The sequence below is a fragment of the Centruroides sculpturatus genome, unplaced genomic scaffold (genome assembly GCF_000671375.1).
Source record: "Centruroides sculpturatus isolate CEXI.00-Female unplaced genomic scaffold, Cexi_2.0 scaffold521, whole genome shotgun sequence".
Taxonomy (NCBI): Eukaryota; Metazoa; Arthropoda; class Arachnida; order Scorpiones; family Buthidae; genus Centruroides; species Centruroides sculpturatus.
The window spans coordinates 33,262-49,045 of NW_019384833.1; the positions used below are offsets into that span (position 1 = coordinate 33,262).

At 33.4% G+C, this 15,784-nt stretch overlaps 1 protein-coding gene across 4 annotated transcripts; it reads left to right on the forward strand.

The window, feature by feature from the left end:
• Nucleotides 1-1,870: 1,870 nt before the first annotated feature.
• LOC111630173 (arf-GAP domain and FG repeat-containing protein 1-like) lies at nt 1,871-15,762 on the forward strand. 4 transcript variants are annotated; one of them, XM_023374231.1, is made up of 8 exons: nt 1,871-2,124; nt 8,269-8,362; nt 8,810-9,088; nt 9,161-9,305; nt 9,908-9,967; nt 10,082-10,723; nt 14,194-14,639; nt 14,711-15,762. In XM_023374231.1, exons 1-8 carry the CDS (start codon nt 1,961-1,963, stop codon nt 14,762-14,764), a joined length of 1,884 nt encoding a protein of 627 aa, XP_023229999.1. In that variant the 5' UTR covers nt 1,871-1,960; the 3' UTR covers nt 14,765-15,762. The 4 variants fall into 4 exon arrangements, with proteins under 4 accessions (XP_023229999.1, XP_023230000.1, XP_023229998.1 ...); XM_023374232.1 differs by having other exon boundaries at nt 10,082-10,711; XM_023374230.1 differs by having other exon boundaries at nt 1,872-2,124; nt 10,082-10,732.
• Nucleotides 15,763-15,784: the final 22 nt, after the last annotated feature.

Consider the following 15,784-nt stretch of genomic DNA (forward strand, 5'->3'; position numbering starts at 1 on the left):
TCCCGAAGTTTTCTGGCAGAAAGTATTCAATTTAGGATCCCTCAGACAGGTAGGAGACTTCTTGATCGCTGGGCGGAAGCACAGGCAAGTTTCTGGTACGGGACCTCGTGGATAACTCAAGTACAGTACAATACATTTAACCACTTTAATTCTTGCCGTGGTAAACTACGCGAGCCTGGTGAGCCGTTTAAACACGTTTTATCAAACAGCTCCCTCTGTCAACTTTTCCACCGAATGCCCCGAATTGAGATTGTCGAAAGTTCCTCCATTTTGAAACCATAGGTAACATTAACCGAAATTTTAATATGCGCTTTTATTTTCCTCCGCTTAACTTCTCTCATTTCTGTGCAATAATCATTAGAGATGGTGTTCATAAAAGACGAAGAAACAGAATGTATGTCGCGTGATTTAACCACTCTTCTGTTTGTTTCTAAACAACCAATCTTTCGTAAATAGGGAATCGCAGTCACAACTTCAATTGTTTCCGGACAAAAAAATCTTAAATTTCGTGGAAACGTCGATAAGATTCATTAGCCCCGAAGGTGATGCCGTTAAACGATTTCCGTCCAGAAACAGCATATTAATGTGTGGTGGAAGGACACAATCGGAGACACGAGACAAAGAATTGTTGCTGAGACGTAGTCCAGTGACGTTTTTCCAAGTCACGCGATCCAAATTAGACAATTCGCTAGTTTTATTATTATTCAGATCGACGATTGTCACGCTTTCAATGAGAACTTCGGGACGTTCGTCAACTCTTTACCATTATAATTCACTACCACGTTGTTGTTTTCCCCAAAGCATTCGCAGTTGATTGGTCAATAGTGTCTTACAGCATAAAATTGTGGATTATCGAGCATTTTCTTTTCTTCTTCGTAGCACTTCGAGTCCTTTACACGTGGAAAAAATTTTAGTGTTATTCATAAATTCGATTTAACAGTGAAAAAGAACTGTTGAAGTTTTTTATCGCAAGTTAACTGGCTGTATCTTAAATTGTTGAGTCCGTGTTGGGTAGGCGTGTATTCGTATCATTCAAAATGGAATGTTCCGTTATTCCACGACGTGTGCATTGGCGATTTCCACGAAAAATTTTCCCATTCGTTCCAAAAACATTACCATAAGTAGGAATTGCAAAACCGATTAACTTAAAGCTGGTTTGAAACGTTTGCTTGTTTGTATAAATGTGCGAAAACTGAAGCCTAAATTCAAAATGTCAGCTCACCTACACAATAATTTATCTGCGGCCGTTTCCACACAACTGCTCACATTCTGTGATGGTAAATTATCAACTTATCTGATAAGCGAGCCGATTTCGTTTGGCAGTTTCAAATATAATTTAATTGGGAAAAAGACAATTGTGTTGTCATATTCATAACTGAAAAGCGTAGATTGATATACAGAAGTAACTTTGTAATCGAAATTGTTAGTAATTCTTTCTAAACTATTCGAAATAATTTCACTGATTTTCTAAAAGCAAAAATTTTTCTGCGTGTTGGATGGACGACTCGAAAAATCTAAATTATAAATGGTATAAACACGTGTCCAATAACTAAATACGGACCATTTTCCCATATACAGTCCTATCGAAGACACCCCAATTATAGATCGGTTAAGTGTTGCGTTACTCTATTTTATCAATTGAATCTAATCTAATAGAAAACACTAAAAACCGCAAAATCTGGCAACACTAATTTTTAAACGTTCAAGATCTGGCAACAAAACACGAATATTAATTTCCATCTCCAAAATCTTTCAAATGAAACTAAATTATTTGTTTTACAAAGAAAACATTACCAACTGCGCATTTATCTCGATTTAAATGGTTCCGTAATTAAAAAGTACGAAAACAGACGACATCCGGTTATTCCACGCACCGACAGATGGAGGACGAAGTTAGGTGGCGGAACGGAGCATGCCCGGGTGCCGGCCGTTACGTCACTAGAGTTTACTTCCGGTAAAGATGGCGGCGCGAAGGCGAACGCAAGAGGAGAAAAATTTAAAGACTTTAAGAGAATTAGCGTCGTTGCCAGCTAACAAGCAATGCTTCGATTGCCGACAGAGAGGACCCACTTACGTAAACGTCACAATAGGATCGTTCGTGTGTACGTCATGCGGCGGAATCTTGTGAGTAGGCGAAGACGTTTGACGTCTTCTCACCTCTTTTTTTTCATTTTTAATGGCGATTGCTAACGAACTCCACCTCTTAACACATAACAAATGTTTATATTGTACTTCTGCATCGTTTAATTACCGAAAAAACGTTATCTACAGCCACAAATATTCAATTTTTCCTAAGCATCTACGTAATTGCCCATAATTGGAAGTGAAAGAGTTACAAATGCCCACAAATTGCCCACATCGCTCGGTTAAATGACATTTTTTCTAATTATCTTCGTGTGTTTGTCATCTGATACAATGGAATTTGGAGCATCCAACACTTGGAACATTACAAAATTTCAAATGTTCTGGGTGTTATGTGGGTCACAGATTTACATTATATAACACATCGTATACATAATTCTTTGGGTATTTTGATGGTAGAGGCATTTGTTCCGTGAGAATTTTAATTGCTCGGAAGTTCGTCCGTTTGCCGCCGGGTGTACGAAATGTTTGCTCGTTATTCTCCGTAGAGAAGTTTTTCCGAGTTTAAATTTGAAAATATGTAAAGTTTGGAACTTGCGGTACTTTTGGATGTTTATTGCCTGTCGTATTACTTATTACTCGCCTCCGATCCTTTCCCGCCGTAAGATGCGTGGCATTAAATTTGTGTCTAATGTGTAATTGGTCGGACTTTGGACGATGGTATGATTATTCCGAATTCTGTGGTCAAATGGCCGAAGATAATTACTTTGTGGCTGTTTGTCTCCGTTTATATGAAGTATTTTCTTGTTCTTTCAAAAAGAAAGTTATGCCGAATTTAAATTTGAAAATATGTGTACGGTATTAGTTTGGCTGTTTATCGCCGGTCGTGTTACTCTGTCCGCATCCTTCTCTGCAATCGGATGTGTGGAATCGAATTCGAGTGTATAATATAGTATGTATTCGATCAGATTTCTAATGATAGTATGTTTGTTCTGAATTCCTTCCTAGAGATATTATTCTCTTGGACGTGCGCTTAAATGAGATCGACTGTCAAATGGCCGAGAATATATTTTATGGAGGTTTTTTGCATACAAATTATTTTCTTTTTTTGGAGAGAACAAGCAAATACTTTATTGTTCTGAGTTTTAATTTGAAAATATTAGTTTGGAGCTTATGATTTGTTTTGGATGTTTATTGCCTGTCATATTATTCTGCATCTTTCCCTGCAATAAGATTAAGTCAGAGTGTGTAATTTAGTATATAATTGATCGGATTTTGGGCGATGGGATGTTAATTCTGGATACGTTCCTAGAGATTTTATTGGCTCGGACGATCCGATTAAATGAGATTGACCATCAAACGGCTATAAATGTATTTTATGGAGGTTTACTTATCTTCGTGTCTACAAAGTATTTGCTTGAAAAAAAGAAAGTTATTTTGAGTTTAAATTTGAAAATACATATAATAATATGATGTGCGTGAGAGATTTGAGTGTTTATGGCTCGTATTCAAGTTATTTGCTCTAATAAGATATGTTATATTAAAATTGAATAACATTTAATAAATAGTGTATCGTATTTCTGATGATAATTAAATTTGAATGTATTTCTAGAGATTTTAATGACTCTGACGGTCTGTTTAAATGGGTCGACTATCACCATAAATGTATTGTATGAAGATTTGTATGTTCGTACAAAATACTTAGAGAGAGTTTGGAGTTTGTTTAACATTTGAACTTGCATAGAAATATACCATCTTTGGTGAGCTTTGAACATTTGATGCATCACTCGCATCCATATTCTTTCCTCTATTTAGAGAGACTATATTAAATTTGCATCTATAACTTAGTATATAATTGATCAGATATTTGATAACGAACATGTTAATTCTCAGAATATTTTATGGCTTGGACGATCTCTTTAAACGGGTCGACAATTGGAGCAATAAATGCATTTTACGGATGTTTGTTCTTGACTACTTTGAAAATTTACAGATAAAATATTTATCTGGATGTCTTATTTTTTTCAGTAAGATGCTCTTTCTGATTTATGTTTGGAACCTCAGATGTTTTATGCATAGCTGTGTTGTTTGTATCCACATCCTTTCCTCAAACAATATAAATACTGATAAATTAGAGTCTGTTGTTTAATATACATAGAATCTAAATGCATAATTTTGATATTAAACTGCAATTTCTGAGCATTTTTAATCAAAGATTAGAGAACTTGTAGGAAAAGTAGTAGTAGTTCAATATAAATAGTTGATTATGAGATGTGAATGCATTTAACCTACAAACCCAACATTTTTGCTTGTAATTTTTAAAACTTGCATTTTTCTCATGAAGTTTAATAAATATTCACAAAGCATTATTTAGGAGAAAAATTCATAAATCATTTAAAAATATTTAAGATAATGTATTTATATAACATTCCAATAATGCAATTCATAACACAAATTTAAACTTAAAACTAATTAATTAGAATAGTTTATAAAAATGATTACGTAAAGATTTAATTTTATCCTTATTTTTTAATTAAATATTTATCTCGGTGATTTTTATCAGCTGCATAAAAAAACAATAACGGGCAGTGTTTATCGTAAGCTTTAATTAGTTGTTTATATTGGGCCGACCTTGCTTATTTTCCATATCTTCCTCTGCTCTTGGATTTGTCAAAGGCAATGTAAATTTACACAAAATTACACTTAGAAAATAATAAATTTATGCAATTTGAAAGTTAACTCAGATACTTAGTTGTTATCTGAGTAATATTTTGTCGATTCTGACCAAGTAGAATCAGTTTTATAAGACTTAATTGTATTAAACAGTGCTCGTAAATGGTTGGAGTGCTCCTTCGTAAGACTTAAGTTACCTATTATGAATATTTATATATGCAAATTTGTAGGTATGACTCATCGTATTTGACCAAATGGGTTTTTACAGTCATCTTCGGTACAGTACGCAAACTTAGAAACTTAGTTTTGTCTCTAGGTATAAGTGAAATTTAATAATTGCCATTTATTTTATATAACTTTTTTAACAATATTTTTCTATTGTATATTTTAAAATTATAAGCTGTAGAGGATAATAGCATTTTTCCTTATTAGAACAGGAAGACCAAGAAAAATAAACACACATTTATTTATCAAGAATGTCAGATTATTTTGTTAGAGGATTGTTAAATTTAAATGTTTAAGTTCCTGTCATATTGTGATCGGGAGGAAGAGGGAAGTTTTAATCCGGTGGGGGAACATTTTTCATGGCTCGTTTCTTAACGAGATAAATATTAATTGTATCTCCTGCTGCATGGTTTCAAAATCAGTTATCATTATGGAATTCACAGATTAGATATTATTGAAGCGTTATATCTATTGACAAGCTTATTATTATTTTTTCAGTTGTATATTTGGTAATATTTCTCTTTAAAACTGATATTTATACTCAGTTTATATAATTTTTTAACATAAAATTAATGCTTAAGATATAATACAATGATTAAAAATGCATCTACAAAGTTAGAGACTTAGTGTTTAATTAAGATTTGCATACAGTTAACTACTTCTTGAAAGTATAAATATATTATTTAAAAAAAGTTTCCAAAGTAATTTAGGCTTGCTTGGCAAGGAACCAACTTTAAACATTTGATTTTTTTTTTATATTGTTTATAAAGTTTCCTGTAAGGAAATTGTGTTAAAAAGATACTTGACGATCCGAGTTGCATTTAAATTGAAGAAGATAGAGTTTAAATAACAGTAAAGTAAATTATCCAAAGGTGCCGGACGTCGATTCGGGCAGTTGTCGAACTCCCTCGGAGTCGAGAGATCCAATTAATTGTTGATTATGCTAAAGTTTGCCTATTGACGATAGAGTTAAGTTATCATACTTGTAAATTAGGAAGCTGTAAATTTTATTTAACTAACTTCCAAATAAGTAATTTGAAAAAGATTTTGTGTATATCCCACTGTTATCTGCATACATTTTAGATGAATGTTTTTATTTCAATAAAGTCTTTTTTACATTATGAGTCAGCTATAATTCAAATACATCAATCAAAAATGTATGAATAGTTAATTATGTATTTATATAAATATCAATTGAAGGTTATTTGATATTTTATTCCTATTTTGTCTTTTAAAATTTTGAGTTAATTTCCTAAATTTCTTCTTTGTGGATTAGGAAATGAGCCATCTACACTGGCCTAAAATTTTTCTATCCATCTCAGCCTTCTAGGATTACATTCTCTCAAAAATCTGTAGTTTCCTCAACAGTACAATTGACAAAAGTATAAACTATAAAGATCCAAGGCATATATGATGCTAAAATGTTACAACACTAAACTAGACAAGAAAGTCCAATAGACATTCCATCTTCTCCTTGATTCATTGATAACAGAATGTGATATAGGATTACTTTCAGAAAATTACAATCTTTTACAGTATTGTTCCCAACATACATGTCAGATACAAGGTTATATCTGTCATTGGGAAATTCCATCTTTTGTAATTTGAATGGATGATTCCAATTTGATATATCATTTTGTCTTGCTACACACACATGAATTTAAATTGTCATTGGTTGCTAGATGCAATAGCAAGTTTTATTATTAGACATTATGAAGATATCCAAATACAGTTTAATCTATTTGCTTGCAATTTTCCTATCAACTGTATCTGCTGTATCAATTTGTTTGTCCATACTTCAACTATTCAAACTGTGTAGGTAAACAAGTAGCAAAGACTACCGTTTACACACTTTTTTGCTATAAATTATTTGTCGGTGAAGGTTAAACTAGATAGAGCATACATCCTGTTTAGTTTAATCAATGAAAGTTAATTGGAGAAGTTCAGTATTTGACTCAGATTCATTTAAAACAAAAGTTAAATGCACGAACACACAAGCAATTTGTAATTACTGAGTTATATACAAACCCATAAAGCTACATAAAGTAACTATAAATGTTAAAAAGTATTTGTCAAATTAGGTTTGCAATTATTAAAGTTTTAATTTTGATATGTCAACACCCTCATTACTGCTCAATCAATGCTTGTGAACAGATCTTCCTTGTAACTGTAATTAGTATCTTTCGTCATCATTGGATTACCTAGTATAGGATTCTGCATTGCCAAGGATATAGTTATTGCAAAATCACTTGACTTCAGAACATTCAGATCCAAAACTTGTGCATAACTCTCGTTAATTTAAATTATTTTTTATTGCACGAGTTTCCTCAGTTTAGCATCACATATGATTCAATTCCGATTTCAGACATATTAAAATGATGGTGTTCTATTGAGGTTTGACTCTACAGGTTATATTCTACACTTATTTGTTTTGGTTAATCCATGAAATTTCTAACACTACTCATCCACTAAATAACCAATAGTCTTGTATCCAAGAAAATTAGAATATCAAAGTACATGTCCTAATTGCATCTTTGATCAACAATAAATCTATTGTTATAGTGTACTAGTGTACTTCTGTGCTTGTAAATTTTAATGGTAACATTTAAACATTAAGAATTAACAAAATCAACTTCTGTATATCAATTTCTAAGTATAATAAATTTGATAAAAGGATTCAGACTCCAGGATCCTTGTTATTTATTTAATTAATTAATGTAAGGCTGTGCACATGGGGATTTGAAGGTTTAGTCCTCCATGTGAGAGGAATTAAAACAATTACTCAAACACAAAAATAAAAAACAGCCAATTAAGGAAACTGACAGTAAAAAATCTTTAAGAAGTGTCTTTCCACTCCTTTAAAAATCCCTTGCACATGCTTGCTTTTTATAATAATTCAATATTTGCTGTGAAAGATAAGATAATTTGTGAAATATTCTTTGACAGCTTCTCAATGTACAATTCACTTTGTATGACTCTACAGGAAACTGACTCATACATAAAAAAATCTCTTGAATTTTTATAACATTCCAATCTTTTGTTATAGAAAATTCCACTTTTTTTGCTCATGAACAGATGATGATTATTATTTTTCTGATAACTTTAATCTACATTTTACAAGAATAATTAATTTTCCATTTATACAAACTGTAATTAAAACAATAAAATTAAAGAAATTACAAATGGTTTATCAAGTTAATCAATTAATGTGATGAATCAAAAATTCATAACATTGGCTGTATGCGATTTTGAAATGTTTCCTATTTTCTAATTAAAATTTTGTTTCAGGCGAGGTTTGAATCCACCGCATCGAGTCAAATCCATTACCATGGCCACCTTCAGTATGGAAGAAATAGAATTTATAAAAAGTAGGGGAAATGAGGTAAGTTTTGGTCTGTTTGAATTTTATCAATTGAACCATGGCCCAAGGAAGTTATCTTTTGTTTGTGATGATTGGCTTTCTCGGATTCTACTGCACAAAATCATGTCACAGCGATGCAGATTTCACTTGCTGTTCAAAGTCTGGAATTTGTCAACTAATAAACTAATTTACTTCTGTAGATAAGAGATAAATAAGTAATGATAATGGAGCAATAATAATCTTATCTTGATTGATGTAATAACAAAAAATAAATTATAAACTATATTTGATACTGTTCCTAAATGAGATATTAAATGTAAATTTCTTACTGCTTTACATATTTCGTATTTATTCAATTATAAAAATGGATATTTAAATTTTTAATATAAACACAAATATATTTCTTTTTAAATTAATTTCAATATTCCATATTGTATATTATAATATATTAATTTTTCCTTCTTAAAGTATTGTCAGTACGTGTGGATGGGGCTCTACGATTCCAGAGTGTTAGAACCAGAGTCCCGTGATGAACAGAGAATCAGAGATTTTATGATACAAAAGTACGAGAGAAAACGATGGTATGTGGATCCGGACATAGCCACGAAAAAGATGCATCAGGACCAACAGCAGAGGCAGAATTCTGTGCCATCCAGCTCTTCTCAGAGCAGTCTTGTCCCGGAGACGCAGCCTCTCTCATCTCTCCTGGGCAACAACGTTGCTTCTCTAGTCGTCCAGCATGGTCAGGTAAGCTACAGTCACATTTTCTGAACATGTTGCAAATCTATGGCTTTGACTCATTCATCTCCCTTTCCACAGGGTAACACGAATTCGTCGTGGCTGCCGGCCGTCACGTCGTCCACGGCCCACCAGGCATCTCTGACAAACACAAAGACCCAATCCAAGGGTCATTTTGAATTCAACAGTTTTGATGAAAATGTTTTTAATAACACAAAGTCGTCGGGTAAGATTGTCTGTGTTAAATTTTCATTTACGACTTCCTCCGTCATTTTATGTTTGTAACTATAGCATATTCAGATAATCTCTATATTGTTAGTAATTAACTGTCAGATGATGATGCATAATATTGACCTAACAGAAGATATTCCAAAATGTTTAAACATTTTGAAACTTAGTCTGACCTGAATAATTGTTATTCACTTTGAAACATGTTCCTAACAATAAAGCAATGCTGTGTGCAAGTGCTATATACTTAAAATATATGAAAACAATTTTTCAGAAGAATATCCAAATTTTTGCTGTCATAAAAAACACTTAATAGTTTGCAAATTATTTAACAAAATTACTTAGAAAAATATAGTTACGAATATATAACAACACAATCTCATTAACAGAAGAAAGTTAATTAACTAATCAAAGTTATTGTAGAGTTTTTTTATTCATAGTTGTTCTATGCTTACAATCCTGGTAGGATGAAATTGAAATAACCAAAAAAAATTATTCTCCACTCAATCATTTTTTCTGATCTCTGATATTCATTTTATTATAATTTAAAATAAATTGTATAACTTTAATTAATCAGTACTAAATATTATTTTTTAACAGCAGAAGCAACTAGTGCAAATGGAAATTTTGCCAATTTTGAAAGTGCTTTCAACACCCCAGGTAAGATTTTTTTGAAAATAAACACTGCACGCCACTTTTTCTATGACTTTGCAAGTATTTTCTTTTGTGTCCTTTTTCTTTTCACTGCTGTCTTTCTCTTATATTTCTCTCTAGCCTTGACTACTACCACTACTACTACTGCTACCACTACTGTCACTACTCAGAGTACCTTTCATCAACGGAAGGCCTGTACGCCTCCGGCCGGATGGACGTCTTTTGACGACGATCTGGATCCTCTCCGTTCCACGTCTTCCCTTCCGCCTTCCTCCTCTTCCTCTCACAGACAACCCAACGTTCCCCGTCCTCCCCAATCCAAACTTCCCGACAATGGCAGCATTGCCGGCAGCACGGCGATGCCCAGACCCCTCAGTCTGCCAACTTTCTCTCCGACGAATCCTTTCTCGCCTTCGTCTAACAAGCTTTCCGAGAAGTCAACGCCGTCTCAGTGGCCGTCTTTTCCAGTTACCTCCGGTGCCACGGTTCGCCCCGCCCCCTCCAGTGGCAGACGGACGGATGTCCCAGTGGCCAACGCCCCTCCCCTTGGTGGACGTCCCAAGAACGAGTCCCAGTTGAATTCGCAGCCTACCTCGCGTCCGGTCCAGCCTCCTCCTGCCGACAGATACGCGGCCCTGGCAGACCTGGACAACCTGTTCCACCAGACGCCCACGAGTGGTACCTCCAACTGGTCTGCCAGCGACAACTATCTCTTTGGGAACACTGTGACGCTCAAGAACGAGGGGACAGGTAATTATGCAGGTGAAATAGGTTAGTAGTTATTCACGTTTTGTTTTAGGTTTTAATCTTATTATAATCGGAATTCAAATTACATTAGCCTTAATTGTAGAAATTTAATAATATTTATGACATAATCTTTTCTAAAGAAAAAAGTATGTGCCAATTTCAAAATTTCATGATTGATTCCGATATACTTTTACTTTTATATGAATAATAAATATTCAAGAGATTTAACCCACCTATCCTATCTTAATGTACAGTACAAGAAAGAAAATGTGTTCAATCTTGCAGTTTGAAATAACTACATCTTTGTTAATATGCCAAATTTAACTATGGCTATTCAATTTTCTTATAAGGGGACAGTGTAACATTAGGTCATTGATTTTGATCAAACTTGGTGAGGTACATCCCCAAAAACTGACATTTGCCAAGCAGTAAGACACAAAATTAAAGGAGAAAACTTAGGTTGAAAATTGCAAATCACTTAAAACTTTTAAAATATTCATCATTTATAGAATGGCCAGTGGCTCGGTAGGGGTGTACCAGTTTCATAATCCTCGTGAGGTTGGTGTTTTCAATCTTGGTTGTATCAATTTAACTTTTATTTTATACAGAAATTAAAAAATACTAAGAATAAATTAAAAATTATATTTATTTAAAAATTATTCATATACATATGGAATTCATACTAACATTTATAATTTATTTGAGAAGACGATTAGATTTAAACAAAATTATCATTATTCCAGGCCACTTTTGTCAATGAAAAAGGCATTTTTATTAACATTATTCAATCTGTTTGCTTTCCGGGAGAATAATTTTGTAGATGCTAATTGCCATAGAAGCATGTGAAACAATAAAGATTTCTGTAGTGTGCTCATTGAATAAATTCAGATTTTTACAATAAGATTTATCTATGTTATTAGAAAAACAAACTTGATTAATATTTAAAAACACTTCCCATCATCAACTAATTTGGAGGAGAATCATTTGGTACCATATCACATTAGAAAATATCAGAACACTTAATGTTTTTTTCTACTGCCTTCACAACTTCTGAAAGTGATGAACAACAACCCTCAGTGCAATTAGGTCTTGATTTTGAAGAATGTTTTCACAATATGTAAATTTTGTAGTATTGTCATGCAGTGATTCTTCTACAGAACACATTTCTATGCTATTGATGTTAGCATCAAATATCAGTCATCTTTTTTGTTCTTTATCAAATGAAGATGCAATTATAGACGCATTTAGGTTATTAAACAATGATTTTGTTACCATAAGTGTATACTGTACATGAAAATAAAGAAAATGTTTTGTTTTTAAATAAATATTGTTAGATAGCATTTGTTAATTGCTGTTGGCATTGACTTGTTACTTGATGCAGATGGATTTTAGTATTTTATTACCCTCTTTATTGTTCTTTGTAGCTTTCTAAAAATAAATTTATTATATTGTCAGAGAAAAACTGATTTAAAAGTACCAAGAATAGAGTGAAAATGATAGTTTTAGGAAAAAAATTCCATTGATACCACTAAAATTTGAAACATCAACCTGATGATTGAGAGACCAGCAGACTGACCACCAAGCCACCATCCAATTTGTAAATGATGGAGATTCTAAAGGTTTCAAGTAATTTTCTCCTTTAATTTTGAGTATTGCATCTTACTGCTTGGCACATATCAATTGTTGGAGATGTATATATATACTATAACTTGCAGAGTTTGATCAAAATTGGTTACCTCAAAATCATGCTGTCTCCTTGGAGATTTCCCTTGCCTTAAGATTCTTAGCTTTTAAAAACACTGCATTAGCAGTTCTCAAACTACAGTATATTCTTGTTTATTATTTTATGCACTCACCTTGTAATAAAAAACAGGATTTTTATTTAATTTTTTTAGGTTCAATGTAAAGGTTTCTAGCTTTTATATGCACTGGCAAGTGCAAACAAGGTAGTGATTTGCTTTACAGCAATGATCTGCTACCTAAACCACTGTATTAATGAGGTATGAGAGTGATTTTGATGAGTTTATTATTTCAAATCATGCATCTATTGTAATAACATTTTAATCAGTCTCTAAATGGCTTAGATTTTTTTCAAGATTTGTGCCTTACAACAAGTCATTGCCATTTATAGTACAAATTTATGTGAAAATTCTGTCATCATTCATTTCCAAAGTATATTTTTTAAATGTTGCTTTCAACTTTCACTTAACCAACTTAAAGGATTTTGCCTAATCGGATTCTTTATACAAGGGAAATTCTTAAATTATTGCTTTTTCTACATCAGTTTCAATCCAAATTTAGAAGAAACATAAAGTTCACTCCCTTTTTCACCAGAGTGTTGAGCAACAGGTATTCTTAACTTGTGGACAAGTACGATAGATCAATGTAAAAATCACATCTCTTATCACATTGTCCACTATAAAGGGACAGAGCTGTAGTGTGATTTCTCCAGGCTAAAGGACAAAAACTATCATAAATCCATTTCAAAATCTTGTGTGTGTATTCTGAAAATCATTCTAACATTAGACAATGGTGCAAAATGTTCAAACAAAAACAAACAAGCTTATGAGATGAGTAGTGATCCACTAGCCCACTTTTGGCTATGGCACAAAGGTTGCAGAAAAAATTGCAACCCATAATCAAATATTGCAAAAGTTCCTTTTCAATGTCTGACCTACAGTCCCAACCTAGTGCCTGGCAACTACTACATAGTTGGTCTAATAATAAAAGTTTCAGCTCTTGAGAAACAGACTTTTGGAATCTGCTTTTCCAATATTGCAAATTTGCTGGATAATTTAATAAATGTGTACTATTGTTGCAAATGAAAATAGGTTTCTACTAAGTCTGAATAAACATATGACCTAAAAAAATTTAATATTAAAAAGATGTTACTTTTTGAAACACCCTCACAAAATCTTGTTTCGAGGAACAAAATTACCTTTAAACATGGAAACACTTTCTCAACTTTCATAGACTTTTAGGAATAAATTATGTCCAAGTCAGAGCTCATCTGTATGATTCTAACAAAGTAATATTTGATAAACTGATGAAGAAATGTATGTATAAATTAATATTTCATTCCAAAGATTTGAATTTGGATGTGTTGTTTATAACCAAAGAACATTCTGACACATGAAATTTGGGTGTGATGTCTTTAGACAAATCCACAGGTTTTAAAAAAATTAAGCTAAAAAGACATATATGGAAAATATCAATTTTAGTAGTAATGATAGAAATGGTTGAGGCATAAAAATTAATCTTATGTTTAGATCCAATTAGTCCTTAAAGTCCTGCTTGGCTCTGCACTCTTGGTGGCATCATCAATGTTCCAGATTTATTGACACAATAAGATATTTGATATCTAAAGTTTGTTATTTTTTGCACATTAATAAATGATCGATATTTATTATTTTACATATTTTAGATTTGTAATGATAGAGATGTATTTTTACTCAAACTTGACTGGTTCAATTCTTATTTGAAAGGATCGAATCCGTTCGGCACCGATTCCCTCGGATGGAACAAGCAGCCGGTGTCCCAGCAACAGGCCGTTCCGACGTTTGCGACGGCAAATCCCTTTCAGACAGCGGTTTCCGCTCCCGGAATTGTGGTCCAGCCTACCGTGGCTTTTGGAGCTTCCGTGGAAGAGGGATATGCGGGATTCGGAACGGGTGTGAACTTCGCAACATTTCCCACGGGCAATGTGGCTGGATCACCCAATGGCATTCCCACAAACCAGTTTGGGACCCAGAATGGCTTTGGAGTCAGGCAGCCGGTCGTAGCCTGGGGCGCACCGGGAGCAAACGTTGGCCCGTGGGGAACCGGCCTAGTCAACCACCAGAACGTGGCCCAGCCGACCTTTCCGGAAGCAAAACTGGAACAGAGTGCGAGTCCCTGGATGCAACAGACCATTGCTGCAAATCCGTTCTTGGTAAGAAAATATTTCTTTTGAAAAATTTATCCGGGCCACAAAAAAAAAAAACATTATGATTTTCCTTTTAGGAGAGGAACGGCGCAACAGTCCCAAGAACAAAACCCGGCAATCCATTTCTATAACAGATGAGAAACCAACAAGTAGCGAAAGACTATCCCCACATCACGTTCCTGCACGAATTGTAGGACCAAGTACTGCATTTAAAAATCAGTACTCCATTTGTGCTTCATCTCGCTGCTTACTCTTTGCATTCTGATGAGTGAAACAGCTTAGTTCCTTCTTTTTTTGTGTTTGACTTCAAAAGAATTTTTTAAAAAAAGCATCAGAAGTTGTAAAAATTGAAGTAATCTTAATTGTAATATACAGACTGGAACCTCCCCGTGTTTTGAGATGGCATTATTACTTAGAATACTTGAATATATATAATGTAATTAAAAGTTAAATGAGAATAATCCATAATTTGCAAAGTATTCTCACTCGTACGACGGTTCTAGTCCAAAATTTGAGAAAATTGTGTTGTTACTCGTATCGTCCAAAGCATACTTTTAAAATGTTACCTTTCGACCATTTTAATTTTACTACCATCATTACTTCACGCATTCCCAGTTTCCGGGACGAGCTTAATGTCGGTGCGTCTCCTTTTCTCTCATTGATCATAAATGCCATCGAGTGTAAACACGTTTTCGAATCATTTGTGATTTATAATGTATAGATATATCAGATTGTATTTGCTTGATTTTTGAAGAAATTTGTGATGCCAAATAAACTGCTGTATCTTACTCCGCTGCAAATGTCACTTCACTTTCGTCGGAGGCCGCGCGGATCTAGTGTTACCGCGGACGCAATTCTATTCTTCGTCTGGCATTCCGCTTTGACTCGCGTTTTATTTTACTCGTTACGAGGGAGTGCTTTAGACGTCTGACCGTCTGTTGCTAGATAGAAAAAGCCGGTCGGCGGACATCTAAAACTAGAGCGTCAGTCTCTAAATATTTCACGGAAAACGTCCGAAGTAAATTTAAATTATTTGATAGAAAGAATGTAAAAGAATTCTTGTAGTTAGTTAGTTTCAGATTTAGAATTTATAATTAAATTTGTTTGAATAAAATTTATACAGTTATGAGATCAGATATTTTGTTTAAATA